The 21675-nt window shown below is 45.1% G+C and overlaps 1 protein-coding gene across 7 annotated transcripts in view; it reads left to right on the top strand.

Annotated features, from left to right (window-relative positions):
• The window catches only part of LOC146185878 (bromodomain adjacent to zinc finger domain protein 2B-like), a 122199-nt gene that overhangs the window by 65148 nt on the left and 35376 nt on the right, over positions 1–21675 (top strand). For all 7 annotated transcript variants that reach the window (XM_084606815.1, XM_084606810.1, XM_084606814.1 and 4 more), the window contains 10 exons: positions 4188–4253; positions 4387–4464; positions 6288–6399; positions 8930–9072; positions 11402–11506; positions 16323–16432; positions 16524–16598; positions 16750–17179; positions 18566–18625; positions 19232–20333. In XM_084606815.1, the coding sequence (XP_084462941.1) occupies positions 4188–4253; positions 4387–4464; positions 6288–6399; positions 8930–9072; positions 11402–11506; positions 16323–16432; positions 16524–16598; positions 16750–17179; positions 18566–18625; positions 19232–20333 (2281 nt within the window). The remainder of the gene's footprint in view (positions 1–4187; positions 4254–4386; positions 4465–6287; positions 6400–8929; positions 9073–11401; positions 11507–16322; positions 16433–16523; positions 16599–16749; positions 17180–18565; positions 18626–19231; positions 20334–21675) is intronic.

Below are 21675 nucleotides of genomic sequence, written 5' to 3'. Positions count from 1 at the left end.
TCCATTTTCTTACAAGGTACTCTTTTTTTTTTTTTGAAGCGAAAAGCTTCACTACTCGCGTATGCGGTATGCCGCGACCAAGTGACGTCACAGCCAAGGCCAGCTGCGCAGCCCCCTCGCCAAGCTCTTGCGGCGTTACCTAGCAACGCTTAAGAGATATGCGACTCCTCTTCATTAAAAAAAAAAGGAAGAAGAAGAAGAAATTAGTTTCCATCCAGGAATCTAACCTCCATCCCATGGATCCCCATCGAGCGCTTTACCGCTCTGCTACGCCCTGGGTCGTGAAATGCTCTTCATAATTCCGCACGTCTACCGTGAGGATGATAGTGGGATTCTGTGTGTGACAGATACTGTGATTGGCGCGCAATTTGAAAGTACCAAAGACTAAAATAGTTGTCACTCAATTAGGATGACGTCAAGGATGTGACGTTACCCATCTGCTATCAGCTGTGAGGGCCAAGCGGGAGCGAGTGTGCTCCAACGCCGCCGGGAGGCGCTTCTTGCCTGCCGCGAGGTGACAGATGCCGCCCCTTTTCTTTCCTTTCCTGTAAACGAATTATAGAACGCTGGTGAACTTAGACACGCTCGACATGGAAGCCAAGGAGAGTTTAGCTGCTGGCGAACGGCACAGAAGACTACGTATATTCAGGCATAGCAGAGCTAAGCCATCTTTCATTTTTTTTGTCAGCCTTTTGAAAATTTTGTTGATAGAAGCTGTCTGTTTCCTAAAGTAATTGGTAGCTTTGAGGTTCGTGCACATCTTGCTGCTTTTGTTTTACTTTACCAGGTGCTGAACAGAACAAACATTTTGGTATTCACTTGATTCTAATGTGTTCTTCCTGGTAACGCGTGCTCTTCTTTTCCAAAGTCAGAGAAAAATATGCAGTGTCTTCCATTGTAGCACGCGCCCCCTCAAGTTAGATAAAATAACCAGTCTGGCTCATCGTCTGTGCATACAAAAACTGCAATATGTTTGCTACTTGGTAGTTTTAGCTCGCAAGAGCTCTTAATCTAAGCTGCTGCGGAAGCCGAGATGAAAGTGACTGTAAAAAGATCAGTTATATTGTGGTTTCTGTGCACCTCACCTGAACTCATCCTTGCGACGTCAGAACCGTTTGGCAACATGAAACGAAAACCAAAACTGAATGTCGGGAAGAAATTGTTCCAAGAATTATTTACTGGAGTGTAGGTGAAGTCACGCAGTGATCTGTGCTTACTAACTCCTTACATATACTGTATTTTGCAAAGTTTATAATTTGTACCTGCGTATTAGTATCACCCCCTGCAAGTGGAATGCTTTCTGAAAGAAATATATAAGTCGCACTGGTGTATAAGCTGCGCCTGTTCATTTGGTAAGCATCATAAAAAAAATGCACCGAGGTTCTCTTTGGCAGTACCGGAAAAAGGTAATCGCAATAGCTGCTCTGCATGGATGGTTCTCGATCCCTTAGAAACTTGCTGCCGTTCGTCTGTCTGCCTTCCGGAAAGTTAGCTCTTAGTTTATTCCTAAATACCTATGTGCCCTTTCAGCATTGTCTGTGCTATCTGTGGTATGGTCTTTGGCAGCATGTCAAGATCCTGTGGCAATGCGCTGTTGATTTTATGCTAGTTTTTATGACTAGATAAGATAAGGATCAGATAAGAAGGAATTTTATGACTAGATAAGAGTTTGGACATTGTCTTTATTTACCAACATAGTTGCTAGGCGTGGCAAAAGGTAGCACACACAGTGGCCTATCAGTCTTTTTCTGTATTGGGTGCGAGCGCCACCACTGGAGCGAACGGCACTAGTGTCGACCTGGGAGCAAGTGGGATTGCGTGACTCCTCTTACTGCTGCTGAAGCAGATACTTGATTGAATTTGTGCATTTTAAAAGCTAAAAGTCGCATTTATTTATTTAGTTTTGGCTGATATGGAGTGCCAGCCTTGCACTTTTTGATCTTGCATCGTTACTGAGGCTGCTGAAGTTTATTTAAGCTGTCGCTACTGTCCATTACTACCCGGACGTAAGCGAGGGAACCTGGCGCAAGCTCCTATGTTTCCGAAGCATAAGCTCACAGAACCTTCCTCAATCAAAATTTGAATGGGCAAATCAGTGGGTGATCATTCCTAAGATGTGTGCAGCAGACATTTCAGTGAGCAAGATTTCGCCCATAGAGTTGGCGCTAAAAGTTCGGTGAACGGCAGAAGAAACTGTGTGCGCGTTTTAATTTGCGCTTATCACTTGTGAAGCAAACGATCCTATTGCTGGAAGGATGGAAAAGATGCTGGTTTTTTTCACGGAACGGTACCCTCCCAAAGAAAAGAGGGATCGTGCAAAGGCCAGAAGGTCTCAAGTTATTCTAAATGAATGCGTTGACACGAAAGTTTCACTGAAATGAACTAGAAGATTCTGCCGCCTCGGACAGCGGTATGCATGGTGAGTTGTCTTGGGCAGCGTCTCCAGTGCTGTAGTAATTTCAAATGACAGAGTTCTTGAATAAAGGAAAGATAGAGCATTGCATGCATGTTGTGATGTGCTGATCGAGATATGTGTTAAAAAACAAACAAGAAGAAAAAAAAAAACACTATGCGGGGAAAATAAATATCCACTCAATGACGGTAGTCAGTGCGCAAGGATTCGCTGTGTGGAACGCACATCTTCACACTTGCTAAAAAATTAATCCTTGTCATCCTCACAGTCAAACTTGTTTGCTACGTTCAAGGGAGCAGGCGAACGGTGCCGCTTCCGCCGGCGTTATGCGAACGTGCTCAGCATCTGTCAGGCCCCTGACAGAATCCCATTACCTGTGCACTGACTGCTTACATCTGACTGGTTGTGTGGTTGCTTCAGTTTTTTCTTTTTTTGCCGTTACAGCAGAGCTGTTGCAGCCGGTGTGCGTCATCGTAGCAGTAAAGTTCACCAACTTCGATAACTCTGATTGAAGGGCTTTTTTGCCGAATGAGTGTGTCTCATACCTTAAAGGCCCACTGTCCACCCTCCGGTCAAAAATATTTTCCCCGGTGACTGTGAGACTTCGCCCCTAGAACGCAAGTCCGCAAAATGTTTTTGAACAGAGTAACTAATAACGCAGTTATAGCCACCGCAATCACCCGATTCTGTCATGCCTCTCTTCTTCCGTTCCCTCGCAAAGGTTTTTCACTCTCCTGCCCGAGGTCGTCTAACCTCCGCAATACAAATTCCCCTTCCTCCGCCACGTTTGGCGGGAGGTGGGGCGTGGCTCTCCGCGAGCGCGAAAAAAAAAAAAACGGTTGAGGGAGCGCGCGCCGCTGGATTCAGTCTGGCCGTGGCGAGGGAAAAGCGCGCTCTGAGCGGTAGACACCCATCCTTCTCCCGTCAGTCAGCGAGACGGACCGATGGACATCGTTCGCGGTACGTACGTCATTGCTGTGGCCCGTCGGGCCAGCGCAGGAAACGGGGAAGCTGGCTTCCCGGAGGAGAGCATGAGAGAGCTTTGAATTGTATTTTCGATGCTTTGTGGCGCGCGTGCCACTGTAGCATTTTGCACAGGCTATCTCCTGTGCCTGTGCCTGATGAAACACTGGGCTCCTTTGCTTAAAAGGGTCTTCCCTGGACAGTGGCCCTTTAAAATAAGCTTATACAGGCCCAGACCGAGGTGTATATTAAATAAATAAATGAATGTAATGCTAGCGTGCAACTGAGCTGCCTAGGAAAGCATCCTACAGCAGCCGTTCGTGTGTTATCCCACTTCGTCATGCGGGCGCTTCCGAGAGGTGGTGCCACAGTACGTCCTCGCGCGCAATATAAGTTGCACCTGTGTACAAAGCGCACCAAAATCTACTTGTTGCATTGCCGACGAAATCTATGACTACATTGCCGCAGGGCTACAGTATGTAGTTGTCTCGTGTAGCTTCAAAAGAGCATAGGCATCTCATAAATGTGTCTGTGTCTCACAACATTTATTCTGAGGAAATCTTGCGATATAATTGTGGTATTGTGGTAATTTGTGGTACGCTCAGTGCAAATTATACAAGGGCAATTTCTCCCAGCTATTGGGAGCAATTATTGAGCTTGGCTTGAAACCTCCTCTTAGGAGGGAAGCCTATCGAAAACAGCTCCAAGGCTACATGTTTTTACTGGGGTAGCTTTAAGTCTATTTTAAGTTCAAAACAGTTCTTGTGCACTTTGAAACTGGTTGTGGTTGCCGTGTGTTTTTCTTCATCAGGAAAGGGAAAGGAGAAGACAGCACATGCTGCTTGTTCGTGCCCTGGAAAACCGCAAGAAGATGGAGGTAAATAGATCCCTGCACGTTTTGTCACAGAACAAGGAGATAGGTGTTGAATTTATTTTAGACAGGGCAATTTCTAGGTGATTACCTCGTTGGCTTGCTCTCTCACACGAGCCTATTTTGTTTCACTTTGCAGGATCAAAAGAAAGTGGAGCTGCAGATCTTGAAGGAGGTCAGGAGACCCGTGGAGGACATGATTCTGAAGGACGCTCTTGTAAGCTGGCACTATTTATTTTATACTTGCCAGGTTTGAGTGCAGTGAAAGGGCCAGTCATTTGCGCAGCATCAAACTATTTGCCATTTCTTGTCATGCCGAATAGTCTTCTACACAGTTGATCCTGGATATATCGAATAATTAAATGTAATGAACTGAACTGTGTAGATATCCCTTTGAAAATTGCCTGCAAAAGTATAGCATTGAATAAGGTGCCGCACTGCTGTAAAAGGCGCATCTCCTGATTTGTGCTTCCATAGTAACATTGGGCGCCATTTGGCACCTTGTGCATCTTGATTGGAAAATAAACTGTGACTAATTTTGTGTTGAAGGTTCACAGAGCGTCGTTTGGCTGAAGAACAGGTAGAAGAACTTACTAGCTTTTCAGGGAGGAGTGCACACGATGCGTCACCTTTGCTCTACTGAAATGTTTTTCTTTAAACTGCAGGCCGAAGTCCTGCTTGTTAAAGTGTGACTTCAAAAAAAAATATATATATCTTCGTTTCTTCTGTTAATTGTCGGCTATGTGATACGTGGCTGACGTCATGCCGCGTGACATGCAGGCCTGGTCTCTAGGAGGCATTGATCAGCACCTAGATCCGGCAGTGAAGCTCCGATGTCGCGCCCTTCACGTCTGCTCATACTCTTCCCTCTCTTCTTTCACTTCCACCTTCCTCCCGTCTTTTACGGCGTGGTACATGTGTCCGCGGAGAATTGTGACAGATACTGCATCTTTTCTATCCTGTAAATCAATTTCAAACGCCGCTGATGCCTGCTGTAAATTTTAGTAAAATTTTGGGCAATAGTTGGCTGGTTTTGAGATGTGAGCAATGCAGCAATGACTGTTTTTCACGTTTAATTCGTGCATGCTGTCGGGAGCATTGAAGCAGAACTGTTCCAAAACTGTAAATGCCTCCCTGATATCATTCACGGTGCGACATGCCAGAGCGCCCTTGTCACATCAGTCATAAGCGTCACTGTTGCGTGTGAGGAGTCTTTACCACAAGAACAGCAGATGACATGTGACGAGCGCATAGTTTAGGCACACTGGAAGAAAGAAACCTCAGAGGTGAAAATGAAGGAAATAGCGCTTTTGAAAGGGTGAAAAGGGAGAGGAGGACACCAGCTATGTGTCAGGTTCTGAAATGGGGCTTAGCTGGGTTAGGTTGTCTGGCTGATGCTAGCTGCTATCAAGCACAGGCTGGCACGAAGCTCAGAAAAGAGGAAACAGAACAAAGTGGTCGGACACTTCTTGAAGAAGGCCATCCTCTGAAGCTGGGGTTGAGTAGGGCTCTTTTGAACATGTCTTGCTACACTTCATACCTGTACATGGCCTCCCTTCGGGAGTCCATTCAAATTAACCTGCGGAATATTTGTAGTGTTCAAATTAGCTAGTGTCTGTCTGGTCCTCTAGTCTTGGGAATTGGCCGGGTGCAAGCCGAATTGGATTTTTTAAAGTTTCTGAATTGGTGGTTGAATTGTTTTTACTAATAGAAAACCGTGATACAGCAGAAATTTGCAGGCACTGAGGGTGGCCACATATTTGCATTATTGCTGGTTGTGAACGGAGTAGTAGTTGGGTTTGAACAGGATGTTCATGGTGAATATAATTTTAGTGGCCAATTTTAAATGTGTGTGGTCTTTTCGTGGCAGTCTCTTACGATGGGTGCATTGGAGTTATTCAGGGTGATATAAAATTATTAGGTGATGGAGTGGTGTTGCGAACAATTATGTAGTCTAGTAAATCCTTTGCTATTATTGCAGAGGTGTAACTAACAGGCAGGGCTTACAGAGTGTGCCCCCTTTTTTAATTATTTCTGCAGCCTTTGCCAACACTGAACAGGATACCTGGGCTTAAGGTTCCAGGCACCGCGTTTGCCAATCTCTTGATGGTCCGGGAGTTTCTTCACAACTTCGGTGAAACTCTCCATTTTGGTGAGCTGTTTCTATCTTTCAAATTTTGTCATGATCATGTTATGCATCATTTAAATATGTGTCACTGTAAATACCTTGATCCCAGATGTTCCAAATTATTGCTTATATTCAACAAAGAATCGTTTTGAAAATCGTGCACACTTTTAAAGTCGGGCATGCATGCTGGGCCACTTATCGGTGTGCTTGGTTTCGCCTTTTCATGGTTCACGACAGCGTTTCTTTTGTTGACGCCTGTCACTAAGAAGTGCAAGAGGGCTAAACGGGCCATGTGTTGTGAAAACGCTTCGTTTAGGGTTGCATTCCACAACCGTATTTTCGTCTTTGGACGTTGCAACAAAGAAAACAACGCTCTAAGAGCCCTGGTAGGCCTTAGGTATAACAGATTATGCTGATACAGTAGAACCTCGGCGATAAGAATCTCACTGGGTTGCAGAAAAGTTTGTATCATCAAAACGAAAGAAAATGAGTATCCTGAAGCATGGGAAAGGCAGTCGCGCAGATCTATTTACGTCCGAGAAATTTTATTATGGCTGCACAGTCACAACTCACCACTCGCGGCGCACACAGTGCGAAAGACGATCGTGACGACGGCGACGTGCTAGCCACGTGTCCCTGCGGACTTCTTGCGGCGCGTACAGCATAACAGGAGATAGCGACGTGCCAGCCGCGCAGTGCCACCGACTGCTCGCGATGCGTATAGCGTGACTAGCGGTCGCGCAGTCTGCGATGTGTGGCCCGTATGCCCGCCGTGCGCCGCTGCAAACTTTTCACGGTGTGGAAAATGATCGTGATGTGCGGTCTGCATGCCTCCACGTATTTCTCGGGGCGTGGAGATGGCGACATATAAAGCCCCTCGGCGACATGCGGGTCGCACGGCGCCGCAAACTGCTCGCGGATCGCAATCGCGGAGCCAGCGATGTGCGGTTCATGCATGCCCGGTGTGCCCACCACTGTCAGCTGCTGTAGTTGCAACGTATGCGGTTTGTGGGTCACGCGCCGCTGAAAGCTTTTTGCTGCATGAGCGCGACAGGCAATCACGATGTTGGCGAGGTGCGGACCATGCGTCACCGCGAACTGCTTGTGGTGCGTACATACAACGTGGCTGACGAGCGTAGAGTCAACAATGTGCGAGTAGTACGTGCGAGTAGTACAAGGTTGCGGTTGCAGTTCGCATGCTCGTATCATCCGTAGTGGCAAGGGAGAGTCTTCGGAACATCCAATATTTTGCACATTGTACACAATGCATGCACTCCGGCCGGGGAATGTAGCAAATTCGTATCATACAGAAATTCGTGTCAATCGGATGCTTATCGCCGAGATTTTACTGTAATGGGCGAAAGCAACTTGTTTTTGCAGTATCTTTCTTTTTTTTTTTGCAATGTTTTGAAGGAAAAAAGGTTCTCTTTGTTCTCGGCTATCTTTACTCATTTTTGAAATTTGGGAATATTCTAATTTGATACCAGTTTTCATTATTGCTATTCACTTTGCACCCAAGCGTTAGCTATTCGCACACCACTTATAAGTTAGCTTTTTTTTTTCTGGTTGTTATTCGATAACTTTTTCTGTAATATAACTTGACAGTACTCGAAAATATTAGATTCAGTACGCACTCAGTTTCTAACATTTGAATTCGCTTCTCGCCTAAAGCTTTGTTTTGCTACTTGCATAGTTCTAGTTTAAACGGTGTTCTTTTGAAACAAGTATTTTTGCTTAAACATAGGAAAAAGTAGTAGAAAAGTGCACGGGGACCCTTATGCCAGAATCGAAGTAGGGAAGAATGCATTAATGTGGTAGTAGTAGTAGTAGCACGACAGATTGCAAGGCAGAATCGCCATTTTTGGCCCAAAAGCCAATTACAAATCATCTTGTGGCTTTTCTGCGCCTTTTAGAAGCTCGCGTAGGCTGTAGCATTTTTTCATCTGTGTAAGCCTGTATGCCACCCACTGCTTTTCTTGACTGCTTTCAGTTCTGTTCTCATACCTATGGCCCCATCTGTTCCTTGAGCTATGCTGGTGGTATTTGTTATTATTATACTGTCTTTGATTTTATTGCGAAAGCAATACTATGCCAAGTCTAACCACTCGTCGCTGTGTGCCGTGTTTGTGTCTGTGGTCCCCTGGCAGGAGCTGCCAACTTGGGTCTCTTGTTTCACATGGGACGGTTATGTCAGAATCAGCCTGCCAGGACCTTGGACGTTACCCCTATAGATCACTAAGGCACGCATTCATATGGCTTGGTTAAAGCGGTGCTTTATATGTGGGCTGGGGAAGAAGAAGAAGAACGCTTGGTCACCTGCAGCTAATGCTTTCGCTGAGTATTTGGTTCAGCAGCGTTGAACCCTTCTAATTTTTTTCATTTCTGTTGCTGGAAATGCAAGATTTCGCTCTGCAGAACGTGTGTCTGGTCAGCCAGAAATGGAAAAAGGGGAGTACAAGATCGAGGCTTGCAGCTTTGTTTTGTGTAGCACCGCACCGAACCTTTGGTGTGCGAGCAGAAAGCTGCAACTGCGGTGGAACTCTTTCTTTTCCAGATGTGGACAAGATTCCGAGCCTGAACAGCCTTCAGCTTGGTCTGATCAACCACGGCACCAAGTCTGAGCAGCAACTGCTCACTGTTGTACAGCACCTGCTGACATGTGCCATCCACGACCCTGGAACGCCATCCTGCAAAGAGGTGCTGTCTCCCTCAGTTCACTCTTTGTCCCTCTGGAAAAATTTTTTTTAAGAGGGAAAGGGGGGAGGGAGGCTGAAACGCTATACTCGGTCAATTCATGATATTATTTGTTCTGTCACTGGAAATCCTTCGTGGCTTCTCTTGTGGTAGAGAATGTGGCCTCATTTGTCAGTACATGGAGCACCTCACTCCACAGTTTTGTTACCTCACTCCACATTCTTGTTACCTCGTTTGCTTACTCGAGAAATAAGTTGAATTTACATTGCTGCTATGACTAGGGGAATGTCTATTTGCTGTTATGTGTGTACAGTTGCAACTCGTTCATTTGAGTTTCAAGGGACTGGGATCGATGTTCAAATTATATAATGGCCTCGAAAAAGACTGACGTGAACTTTTTGCATCTTGGGCAGTGGTTGCCAGCTTTTGAATTGAGAGCAGTCCGACTGTTACTATAACTGCTTCAAGCTTTAAGGGGCTTCGCGCTGTCCCTCATGGTGCAGCGCAACAGTAGTGCTTGTATTACTTTTACTTTTATTTCGTGACTGCCCTTTTTACATTTCGATGTCCTGCAGCCTTAATAATCATTGGGTTTTGCAAAGTTGCCTCAGAGTACTCTCATTTTACCCTCATTTTTTAATTCTCACTCTTTAGGTAACATCTCAGAAAGCATATAATTCTTACCATACACAAGAGCTACCTGGCGCGTCAATTTGTTGCATAATGCATAATTTAGTTCCATGTCCACCCTGCATAGCTGCGATGCTGATAAAATCACTTTCAAGTAAGCCTTATACAGGTGTAAACAATCACCGCCATATTCACGAACACACCTTCACTCCAACTTCTAGTCCAAGCAGCTCTCAAGGCCTGTTTTTTGTTTCAGAAGCAACCTCCATTCTAATCGCTCCTCCAGCAGTTTCCTCGAGAATCTCGAGTCTGAAACGACGCTACCTTGAGCGCTCCTCGACCGCCACTTCACTTGTAAGCATGGCGGACGTCATATTGTTCGCTCACTGTATGGACTTCATTCTACCGGTATACCAAGCTTGTCACGAAAGTGGATGCAACGAGGATGCACCAAAACTTTTCTGGCTGAGAGGGCCATTGACCCGGGACTTCTGGAACATTATGACCCGGGACTTCTGGAACTGCAGGGCATTCCCAGCCTTGATGATCGTTAAAATCGCAGAGAGCGAATGCCCACATTTTTTCACGAGGCTTCCAACCTTGAAACCCTGCCAGAAATCCTGATGAATCTGTTGTTTCATCTCGAGAACTGTCGCGCCTTCTATGTGGGCGGCGCCGTCTTCCACGGAGGCACAATTGGCGATGGCGATGACGATATGGCCGCACCCATTGCGCGGTAATAGACAGCGATTCCAATGATGGTAGTGCTCATTTCATAATCGCACACAATGGCGCTCTCGCATTTCTCCACGATAGTCCATTTTCACCGCATATGTTGAGAGTTCATGTCATTCTCTTCTTAGTATTCTATTTTTATAAAACATTCATACAAATTTTCGTGGTAAACATCTACCGGGCGACAATAAAACTATAGTTGTATCCGATTTACTGCTGATATTCGATCGTTATATCTGCTTTATTTTTACATTGGACCAATGGGAAAATTGATAAATCCCAAGAATTTGATCGTTATAAGCGACATATCGTTATATCTGGTAACGTTACAAGTGGACTGCACGGTACATTCATCCTGAATCCTTGCTGTCGTACGTACATCTGATATCTCCCTCACCAGCAGTGCACAGCTTTACGGCACACTTCTTGTACAATTGCGGGCGAGTGATAGTTTCATTATCACCACCATCTTTCTGCTGTGCTTTGCTATGTGGAATTGAGGGACTTGTTATGAGTGATATGCAAAGAGAATTGCAGGCAAGCGTTAATTTCATTGTCATCGTCTTTGCAGATTCTGCTGTGCATTGTTATATGGAATTGAGGGACTTGTTATCCACAAAAAGAGCCAGCAGCCGCTGACACAAAGCAAAGCATATGGAATTTTTGTTTTTTGACATGACATCGTAAACATTTTTCGTTCTTTGAAAGATGTATTTTTTTCCACAATGTAGCAGCAAAGAATAGATCACTCCTTCCTGGCAAGGGACGTAATAATTGCGTCCCTTTTCAAGCAGCCGCAGCCGCATGTGTCGTGTCTGTCCCTCAGTGTCTCATCCGTTGTGCGGTAGTTGTGGAATACTGTTGCCAACTTGTCCAATAGCTTTTCTTGTCTGTTACATAGGGCATTGATTAGCAATTCGCTAAGTGGTAGTTTTATTGATGACACTTCATTTCTTGCCATTTACAGGCTGTGACGGTTCTTGGGCAGCACATGAAGGATGCTTCCATCACCAATGACAGCGTGACAGAGGCTTTGCACCTGTATTTCATGGCTCTTGACAAAGAATGTGCTGTAAGTTGCCAGACATTGGTAGTAGCTGACGGAGATTGCATTAATGGTGCATGTTACTGTTACATAACAAAAGGTTCAGCATCCAACGTTAGTGGACTGCTGCAGGCTATACAATGATGTTTGCTTGCTCATACTTAGTTTTCCTGTAAGGTCACAGAGGTAAACCGCAGACAAGTGCTGGATGGCATTTTATCATGGACATGCCACCAGTGCTCTTGTGTTCTCACTTCAGACATGCAGTATTGCACAGTCGTTGACATTGGGGTGCCCTTTTGGGAAAGTGCGAACTTGTCGGAGTGACTTGTGCATGTCAGTGTATGTTTTTGGCAATAGTGGGGATGTTGAAAGTTACGAAGCCCAAGTTTTGCTTTCTTTAGATGTAACCAAGAAGTTGGCAGCCTCTTTGAAGGTGTCTAGCTGTTCATCATCGCTGCCGCTAAGTTTAGAATAAGAGCAGTTATAACAGTAATGAATAGTAACATAGACACTTTTATGCAGCACAAGCAACACTAATTGAAGCTGCCCTACACCATCTGTAGCTGTTAGCAGTGCTTTATTTTTTTAACATATGCTCGTGTAAGCTTTACTACTCTGAGTGCAACTTCGGATATTGGCTTGCAGGGTTCCAATGACTTTGACTTAATTAAGGGGGGACGCGGGTCTTAAAATCGCGAAAAATGGTCAAAAATGGCAATTTTCAAAAATTGCTGTTTTGGTCCCGACTTTGCCTCTACAAAATATTATAGCTAAATTCCTACTCAAAGTATTAAAAAAACGGCAATTCAGAAACGTCGGTTAGCCGAAATTGAACGCCAAACGCGAAAATTTGCACCATTTTCAAGCCGCTGTAGCTCCGTGCGGCGCGAACCGATAGGCGCCATCTTGGTCTCGTTTGAAAGCTCGTTTCCCGCTCTCTCTCCTGGCGTCTCTCAACACGCTGTAGATTTTCGCACAGCGGAGCTTTCGGCATCCGTCCGCAAGGGGTGAATCGTCGCGAGACAGCCGCTGATTGGGTAAAGCGCGCGCTCTCCGAGGCGCAGCCTTCTGATTGGCCCTGACGCATGCCTCACCTCCCGCGACCGCGTTGCCGACTCTTTGTCGTCTGCTTTTGCCCGCTGGCACGTGATTTTTTGCGCTCCTCTTTGTTTCCTAGCATTTCTCGTTCTGCATTTTTTTCATCGTTCCTGTAAATATTTTGACTATTAACTCGCTCCTCTTAGCTTCGAAGTTATTGTTTTCGTGTGTATTTGCCTGCTTGGTGTCTGTTCCGCGAGTCTCGATGGCGCGGGACGCGCGCTTGAAAGCAAGCACGCGAAAAGCAGTCAGCAAAAAGAGACGCGCGTGGAATAAGAGTGCCACATCTTATTCCACGCAAGCTGCAGGGCCGTCGGCGGATGCGGCTGGATTGAACTCGTCGACCACAGTTTTGCCGATGGACGCGGCTGGACCGACATCGTCGATGTCAGCTTCGTTGGTGGACGCCGCGGCTGGACCGTGCCGATCGGCGTCAACTTCGGTGTTACCGCAAGTGTCTGCGGTTCCAGTGGATGCGCCTGGACTTAGCCCGTCGAAAATATCGACTTTTGATGCTCTGCGAGTAGCTTCAAATTCTGTGTCGTCTGAAGCGGCCCAGCCGGCTGAGCTAAGCCTAACGACGACTTCGGTGTTTCCGCACGTCGCTTCAGCACCGACGGACGCGGCTAAACCGAGCTCGCGTGTTCAACGTTTGGACAAAGTGTTTTTTACGGAGGCGGAGTGCGCGGGACGCTAAAAATGTGCAGATAACGCCAAGACGTCATTGGCGAAGAAGTCCGCGACTTCCCGCAAGTTCGAGCTGATGAACGTCAGCACAGTAAGTGTAGACGACGATCGCGGCACTGAGTATGTAATTGTTGATATGAGCATACTGAAGAAGCTGTTTGCATCCACAAGCTGCAGCAAGTGTGGGATGGCCAGTGTTCAACTCGCGAAATGCAGCGGAAGAGAGTATGGCTTAGCTGTGAAGTTAGTGCTCACATGTTCGAATTACGATTTCGCCGAGCGGCACTTTTCGTCGCCACGAGTGCCCGGGAAATCTAGCATCACACCCTTTGAAGTAAATCTGCGGGTGATGAAAGGCATACAAAGTATAGGGAAGGGAGTGACTGCTCTAGCGGATTTTTGTGCAACAATGAATCTCTCCCACCGAGGACTTCACCACAAAACTTTCAGGGGGTACATGAACACCATGGTGAAAGCTTGCCAGGCAGTTGCTACTGCTACAGAAGCAGCAAGTGTCAAAGTGGTGAAGGACTTATACAAAGACTTCCTGAACCCAACAGGAAATGTAGACGTGATATTTGATGGCACATGGAAAACGCGTGGCCACAATTCAAATATTGCAGTTGGCTGCATTATAGAACTGTACACTGGCCTTGTATTGGACCATGTTGTGCTTTCGAGGTACTGTCGTGGGTGCCAAGGGGCACCTGATCCCAGTGATGATGGTTACAGTGACTGGGCTGTGAACCACAAGTGTATGAAGAACATTGACTGCAATGCCGGACGAATGGAGACCGAAGCAGCTATGATTTTATTCAATAGGTCTTTGGAAAAAAATGGGTTGCGGTACACAACCATACTTTCGGATGGTGATAGCCGAACATTTCATGCATTGACCCAGGAAGGCGTGTATGGATATATATCCATCGAAAAGAAGGACTGCCTCAACCACGTCCACAAGCAGATGGGGACGGCTCTTCGCAACTTGGTTGAGAAAAAGAAGGCACAAAGGCAATCTCTTGGTGGAAAGGGCAACCTTATCCAGGAAAAGATAAAAAAGATCACCAATTACTATGGGTATGCCTTGCGGAGCCATAGCCACGACGTTGCAGCCATGAAAAGGGCAGTTCAAGCTACGCTGTTGCACCTGACCTCAACAGATGAAGCCCCAGATCACAGTTGCTGTCCTCAAGGAGTTGATTCATGGTGTGCCTTCAATCGTGCTTTGGCAAACCAGATGGAGCCTCCACCACACAAAAACCCTCTGCCAGGCCATGTTCTCACTGCGCTTGAGCCAGTTTTTGCCAGGCTGGGCGACGAGGCCCTTTTGACGCGCTGCAAAGATGGCATGACACAGAATGCTATCGAGTGCCTGCACTCTGTTATCTGGAGCCAATGCTCTAAAAACACGCATGACTCTTTGCTGGCTGTTCAAAGGGCTGTTGCAGAAGCAGTTTCTCGCTTCAATCAAGGGATGGCAGCAACCAGCAGAGCTGTTGCAGAGCAGCTTGGTTATAGCCCTGGCAGGTGCCTCATTCGTAGGAGCCTTGAAAAAGATAAACAGAGGCTGTACAGGTCTGATAAGGGTCACAACGATAGTGAAAAGGTGAAGAAGAAGATGGCCAAGAGGCACAGGCCTGACAAAACCCAAGACTACTGCCCAGGACTTATGTGAATGATTTAAGATTCAGAGACTGTAGCAAGTGACTTTCTGAGCATCTTTTTTTTGTCAAGTGCCAATGCCATACATAGATTTTCACAGCCATTACATGAACAGATTTATGTAAATTTGGTGTCATTTTGTTCACCAATAACTGGGCTGCATGCTAAACCATTAAATCTTTCCATGTGATTGGAAAACAAAAGTGGCACAGTGAGTAAAACTTTGAGTGCAGTTTTCTCAGCTTTGTTTATTTGGTAAAAAGCCTTGCCTTACTGAACTTTTCATAATGTTTGCATGCACGGATTTTATTGAACTTGGTATCATTTTTTTCAGTAAAATCTCAGCCACATCCTAAAGCTTTCCGTTTTCGATAAAGTCTGATAGACTAGCAATTAGATCAGATGTAAACTAATTACTCCCACATTGTTTTTTTTCTCCCAACTTTGTTATTCATTCATTACCTATATAATGACTTCTTAAAAATTTCCTTAGCTTTAGGATGTGCAGTAAGCTCTTGGAAATGACAGCATATTTTTAAAACCAGTTTTTTTAATTAAGAAATTGCCGTAATGGCCCGTAAGAAAAGACACTATGTGCGGTACATTATCTTGCCATATTTTCATGTCTAGATGAGGTATTTCAAATCTAAATACATATTTGGAATCACCATTCAAAGATATATCACCATGGCAATTTTCAGCAAGATAGGTTAAGAAATAAAGAAAAAGTTTTTAAGACCCTCATCCCCCCTTAAGTGCAGGTCTCTTCCGAAAAGTGAGAGGTACTGCGCCTTCCTTTCCCCAAAATCCGACTTAAAACAAAACAGAAAAAAAAAAAGACTGCAAAAAAGTGCGGAATGAAAAGGCGGGGTTAAAGGTACTATCACGTGTACTCTTCAGGAAAGCATGAGTGCCCCTTTAATTCAAAGTGTAAAACTGTGTACAACCTTCCTAAACATGCAAAACCATGCTTAGTAGAGGTTTCGCTCTTATAATTAGGTTCAAGCCATGATTAAATAAACCTATACTATATTTTTGTACAGTGGTCCTACCGTATCCACTTTCTTAAAGCATTCTACAACTTTTTGCGGGTCTTGCAAACCGCGTGAATTCTTATTCCAGCATTAGACAAATTCTTCTGCGTAGCATTCTTTTGGAGACCTGTACAGAGCATTAGCTTTGGTGAAGATCAGTCATTGGCAGAGGGGACATTCTCAAGGTCTGAGCTCACTGCATATGACCAGCACTGGGAAAATATCCAGAGACTGTCACACTGTATGGTTCTCAGGCACTCTTTTAATGCATATTTCACTGAAATTAGTTGTCTTTGACCCAACTTTTCGACATTTACTGTAAATAATATTGGGACAAATTGCATTTCTGCTTGTTTCAGATGTACCAGTGGGTGACTGAGAAACCTTTCTTAGCCCTGAACCCAACACAGAAGTCTGAAATCATGGCCTTTCTGTGCAACGAGCTTCTATGCAGTCGAGTAGTAGTCCGGTGAGCATAGGCGACAGTTTTTTTTTTGCTTTTCTATGTGATGTTTCTGCCCAGCTTTCTTGCAGGCTTTGATGATTTCTTTTACATGCAGGCAAGTGGACAGTAGCATAGAAACTGTGAACACATTAAGGAAGGACAAGTGGCTTGCCGAAGGTGAACTACGCAAGTAAGTGTATAGCAGCCGAGCTATCAGAAAAATGCGAAGCAAAATTGTGGTTCCTTCAAATATGGTCTCTAACAGGGACCTACACTGAATGACTTCAATTAGAACATGTTTATCGAACCAGTAACAAATTTATTTGATGTTCTGTTCACAGGCTGAGGAGCACCCAACAAAGCAGGCAGCGTAAGGCAATTTTGAAACAAGAGCTGGAAAACAATGCTGCTGCAGTAAACACTGCCCACAGCAGCAGCAGCAACAATAACAACAGCAACAACAACAACAACAGTGCCAGCAATAATAATGGCAACAGCAGCAGCAACAACAATAATGGTAGCAGCAGCAGCAACACCAATGGGACAGCCTCTGGTGAGCTGTGCCCTAGCCATGCCGCTGCAAATGGCTCCTCCACACCCACCAACAAGGACTCGGAGGAGAGCAGTGCCAAGGGAGAGACGGCCAGCGAGGCGGGCGACAAGGCGAGCAAGAGCGGACGGGACGAGGAGGAGGATAACGAGGACGCTGCCAATGACAGCGGTAACGAGAGTGACGATCCCCAGGAGGCTGACAACGCCGAAGAGGAAGAGGTGCGGATAGTTTTAGAAATGCGAATAATGTGCCTGCGGAAAGTGGCAAAGTAGCACGCTGTCCTCCATTTTAAAGGCGTTAAAAGGGAGTTTAAGGGCAGATTTCGTCTTCCAAGGTCAGTTCGTAAGATGTGGCTTTTTTGGTTTCGTAACCTGCTGGATTGCTTGCAGCGTTTTCTGTCCTGTGATATTAATTGTGCTTCACAGCATGATCACATCCACGGTTGTGATCATACCAAGGGTTGTTCCTTTTTTCTTGCGGTTTTTTTTTTTTTTTTTTTTTTTTTAATTTTAAATGGCCGCAGTGAGAACCTTCATCTCCAGCACCACCTGCTTGCTTTACTGTCAAATATTGAGACTGTGACGTACAGTTCTCTGAAACGTTTTCCACTTAAGGTTTCAATATCCTGGTGTAGAGAATAAATATTTGCTGCCATATTCTTGTGGACTTTGCCACAGTGAGTGCAGAACAGGCAGTTGCGAGCAGATTTTTGTTTCACATAAGCAGAAAAAATGAGGTCATAACTGACAGTGAGTGACTGCAGCGTTCAAGCCTTATTTTTTTTATTGGTGAGTGGACTATGTTGCTCTCAGCTAATTTGCAGTAAGAAGCTCGCTGATGCTCCTCGTACAAAAAAGAGAGGGAGAACTCGTTAGTTGGTTGGGGAAACACACTAGCTAAATCTGCTAGGATTTTGAACTGTGTAACACAAGAATGAAGTGCAAAAGGTATTCGTTGACACTTTCATGAAGATACACGGCGCTAATTGGCCGAAGGCCATTGCTGGTTCGCTTGTAGTTCTAAGCACATCTGCCTTGTCTTTAGAGTAAAAGAAACTTAGTGTAGTATCTAACCTGGTGGCAGTTTGTGTGGAAGTAGCCACATTTTTTGTTGTCGGCACCATCATCATTTACAGATGCTTTGCCCCATTGCACTTCTGAAGTGCGGTGAATGCATGTCAAGAGATGTCTTCAGGAGTCACGTGCCCTCGCTATTGGGTTGTGCGTCAGTGAACCTCCATTTGGTCATAAAACTTGCGATACAATCAGAAATTGACTAAAATAATGGACATACTACTAGGACACGTTAATATCCGAGAACTTTAGCAAGATGTAAAATGGTGTAACACTCTGGGGCATTTTTATTGCTCGTTATTCTGAACCAGTGAGCTGGCACATACAATGAACCAGGCAAATATTCAAGTTTTGCTGTATTGGATTTTATGAATATGACTGCTTTGTGCTGTTTCTGAGACTTAATATTTGATAAAATAGTATTTACACAGCTTGACAACTATGATGTGAGCAGCTTTATGCTGTTGTATTCATCTTTGAGAATGCTTTGGAAAAAACTCGTGGTTCATGTATCTGCATTAATGTTCACAGGACAGCGAGTTGAGCCTCACGAATGAAGAACTGGAAAAGAGGATTGAAAAGCTTTCAAAGGTGTGATACTTCTTTCCTTTCTTCATTTTTCTTTTTTTTTTTGCTTACAGTCGTAGATGTCATAATGCAACAGAATTTTCAAATGTCCAAGTCATTATAATAACGTTTGAAAAGCGTGTTTCCGAGTTATGTCTCACTATGTCCCACATTTCATCTTTTAACTCTTGACATTTCATCTTTTAACTCTTGTTATAGAGGTTACAGGGGGAAATAATCGCATATTAACACCTTTCGAGTTTAAAGCCTGCCAAGATTAAGTGAGGTTAGCCGTGGTGAGGTAAGACCGTGGCAATATGTAATGTGTGAAGGATTTTTTTTTCCTCTTTCTGTTACAAGTAGAATGATTGCTCTGTCAAGCAGTCTTTGACTTACTTCAGGACTTGCCTTCTTCTTGCTTGTAAGTGCCAGCAAGGAGGCACTTACTCTATGTTCACCATAGCAAGGTTTTGCTTGTTTTCTAGCTTGACTATAGAAGAGGCTTAGATTCTAGACTAACAAAATGTCATATATATTACTATAATTGCCATTAATGCAGCACTTAAACAGTACTACTTTTCGAGCAAAGCAGCATTGTCATAGTAGGCCCTATTGTAATTGCTTGTGCAGCAACAGGCACAGTTCCAGAGCAAAGTGGCCAAGGCCAGCAGCAGCATTCGCGCAGTGATGCTGGGCCAGGACCGCTTCCGGCGCCGCTACTGGCTGCTGCCCGTGGCCGGCGGTGTCTTTGTGGAGGCCATGGAGTCCTGCGAGCAGGATGGCATGGGGGACTTTGTGGCCACTGATTACATGGCTGACGAGGATGACAGCAGCAGCGAGGATTCCTCTTCGGTTGTCAAGGAGGCTGCTTCTGCCAAAGTGAACGCCACTGTGGTCAAAGAGGAAGGCAGGCAGCAAGAGGGGGAAGAAAATGGAGAGGACATCAAGGCCCCCCTGGTGACTGTGAAGCAGGAGCCGGAGGCCGAGAAACAGCCCAAAGACGACGTTTCCAAGGCGGTCGCTTTGACAACCAGCGAGGTCAAAACAGAGTGTGACGGCGAGGCTGAAAAGATGGGCCTTGCTGAAGAGAACAAGGTTGAGTCGGAGCAGGAGAAGAAGGCCGAGTCCTCTGATGAAAAGGGGTCTTCCTCTGCTGCAAAGGAAGCACCAGTGGCAGCTGTGCCGACGTCTGCAGCCAACCTCTCGGCAGTGACCATGTCCACAACGTCGGCACCGGCAACACCCGTGTCCACCGCTAAAAGTCCCGTGCCCGAGCCTACCTTGGAGCAGAGCTGGATGTTACACTCACCCTTCTTTGCATCCATAATTGCTGGCAACATGCTGTTCAACAGTGGGACGTTTTCGGCACCTCCATCATCTGCCTCCTCCCCAAGCCCATCACCGCAGATTACTACTCCAGGTGTAATGGTAACCATGGGCAAGGATGGCACCTCTTCCCTCCTAGGGGGCTTTACGGCACCACTTTCAGCGGACCAGCCACAGAAAAGTGCGGTCCAGAAAAAGTCAAAGCCGTGGTTTAGCTTGCTACCAAGAGTGCCCTGTGATGAGGAGTCTCTGGCACGGCTTCCTGGCTCAAAGGATGGAGACGAGGATGACATGGAGGAAGAGGTGTCGTCCACTGTTGGCTCTACTATAGGCACCAGGATTGTGAGCGTGATAGAGACTGAGGACACCACCAACCAGTATGACAAGCCTCAGCCTGTGCCTCCGGGTGAGTAGCTCATGTCTGTCTGGTTTCCAGCATGGAAAAGGCGTGTTATAGTCCAAAAATGTGGCTTACGGTTTTGCTTGCTTCTTTGCCAAGTATGCTGTGTACAAAGTATGTATGTATTAGTTTTGGTATTAGTTGTTTTAAACTGACAAATGATGTTTTCCTTCAATTATGAGTTGCAATCTATCTGATCATAATGTCCACTCAGAGTGTGACGTCATCAATGTGGAAACTAGCTGCTTAGTTATGAATTAGAGGTTAAGTGCGTTATCTCAGTTGATGGTTCTGGGTTTATTTGGGCCCTGTCGTAGTAAAACCCCCCTGTAGTAGGAGTCATTTAGACCAGCAAAAATCTTTACTACACGAATGCCTTTACTACATCAGTTGTTGAGGATGGCATGACCCTGAAGTGCTGTCTAGTAACTTATTGGCTACCTACTTGAATGCATAGGGTTGGTTTATTATAGAGAGAATTAGAATTGCTTTCCATTCTGCTCTTATTGCCCCTTAAGAGGACTTTTTTTTTCAACCCTGTTTACATCTTGTGAAAGTCCTGGATGCTGAATGTAGTGCAAATTCGATTACAGGATGAAAAGTAAAAGTTTGTGTGAACATGTCATTACCTTCCTCTGCCTTATAATGTCTAAATGACATTAAGATATGCATGTGACACAGTCAGGTGCAGAAATCCTTTTCTCTTCCCCACGCCTTACTACCTTATGTGTGTTTACGGTCTTTCCTTTCTCAACATACTGACCCGCCTTCTTCTCACTGTTTATGTTACTACTTCATGAAGGAGAGAAGGGTAGTGTTTTTGTAGCCGTCTGGTGAAGTTTCGCATTTGGTGCACCATTTGCATGTAATTGTTAATTTGTGTTTAATTCACTTCTGTGCAAATGTGCAATCATTACTCATATTTTGTTCTGCATTTCCTTTTAACGTCCTGCTGTTCTTGCTTACATTTAATAGTAGCGTCATATTTAAGTGAACAGCTGATATCGAGGCAGTATGTAAAGGGGGTATGAGGGTCTTGAAATCCCCTTTTTTATTTTTCAACATGTCTCGCTGAAACTTACCACGCAAGTGTAAACTAGAATGCTGATTTCAAATATACAATTAGGTTTCAAATTTCTCATCTCAAGTGTAAGATTAGCACAATAATTGTCCCAATTAGGTCATTTCTTATGGGCCTACATGGTAATTTTTCTTTAAAATAGAGCTCTTTTAGAAACATGCAGACATTTCAAAATGTCCACTGCACATCCTAAAGCTTTCCTTTTTTTCTTAATTGTGGTATATTAGCAATTAGAGTACATTTTGGCTAATTGTTGCCACACACGTT

This window comes from Amblyomma maculatum, chromosome 6 (assembly GCF_055883805.1).
Source record: "Amblyomma maculatum isolate TAMU_Amacu chromosome 6, ASM5588380v1, whole genome shotgun sequence".
NCBI lineage: Eukaryota > Metazoa > Arthropoda > Arachnida > Ixodida > Ixodidae > Amblyomma > Amblyomma maculatum.
The sequence above is the reverse complement of the archived record's forward strand: the minus strand, read 5'-3'. Positions and strand labels throughout refer to the sequence as shown.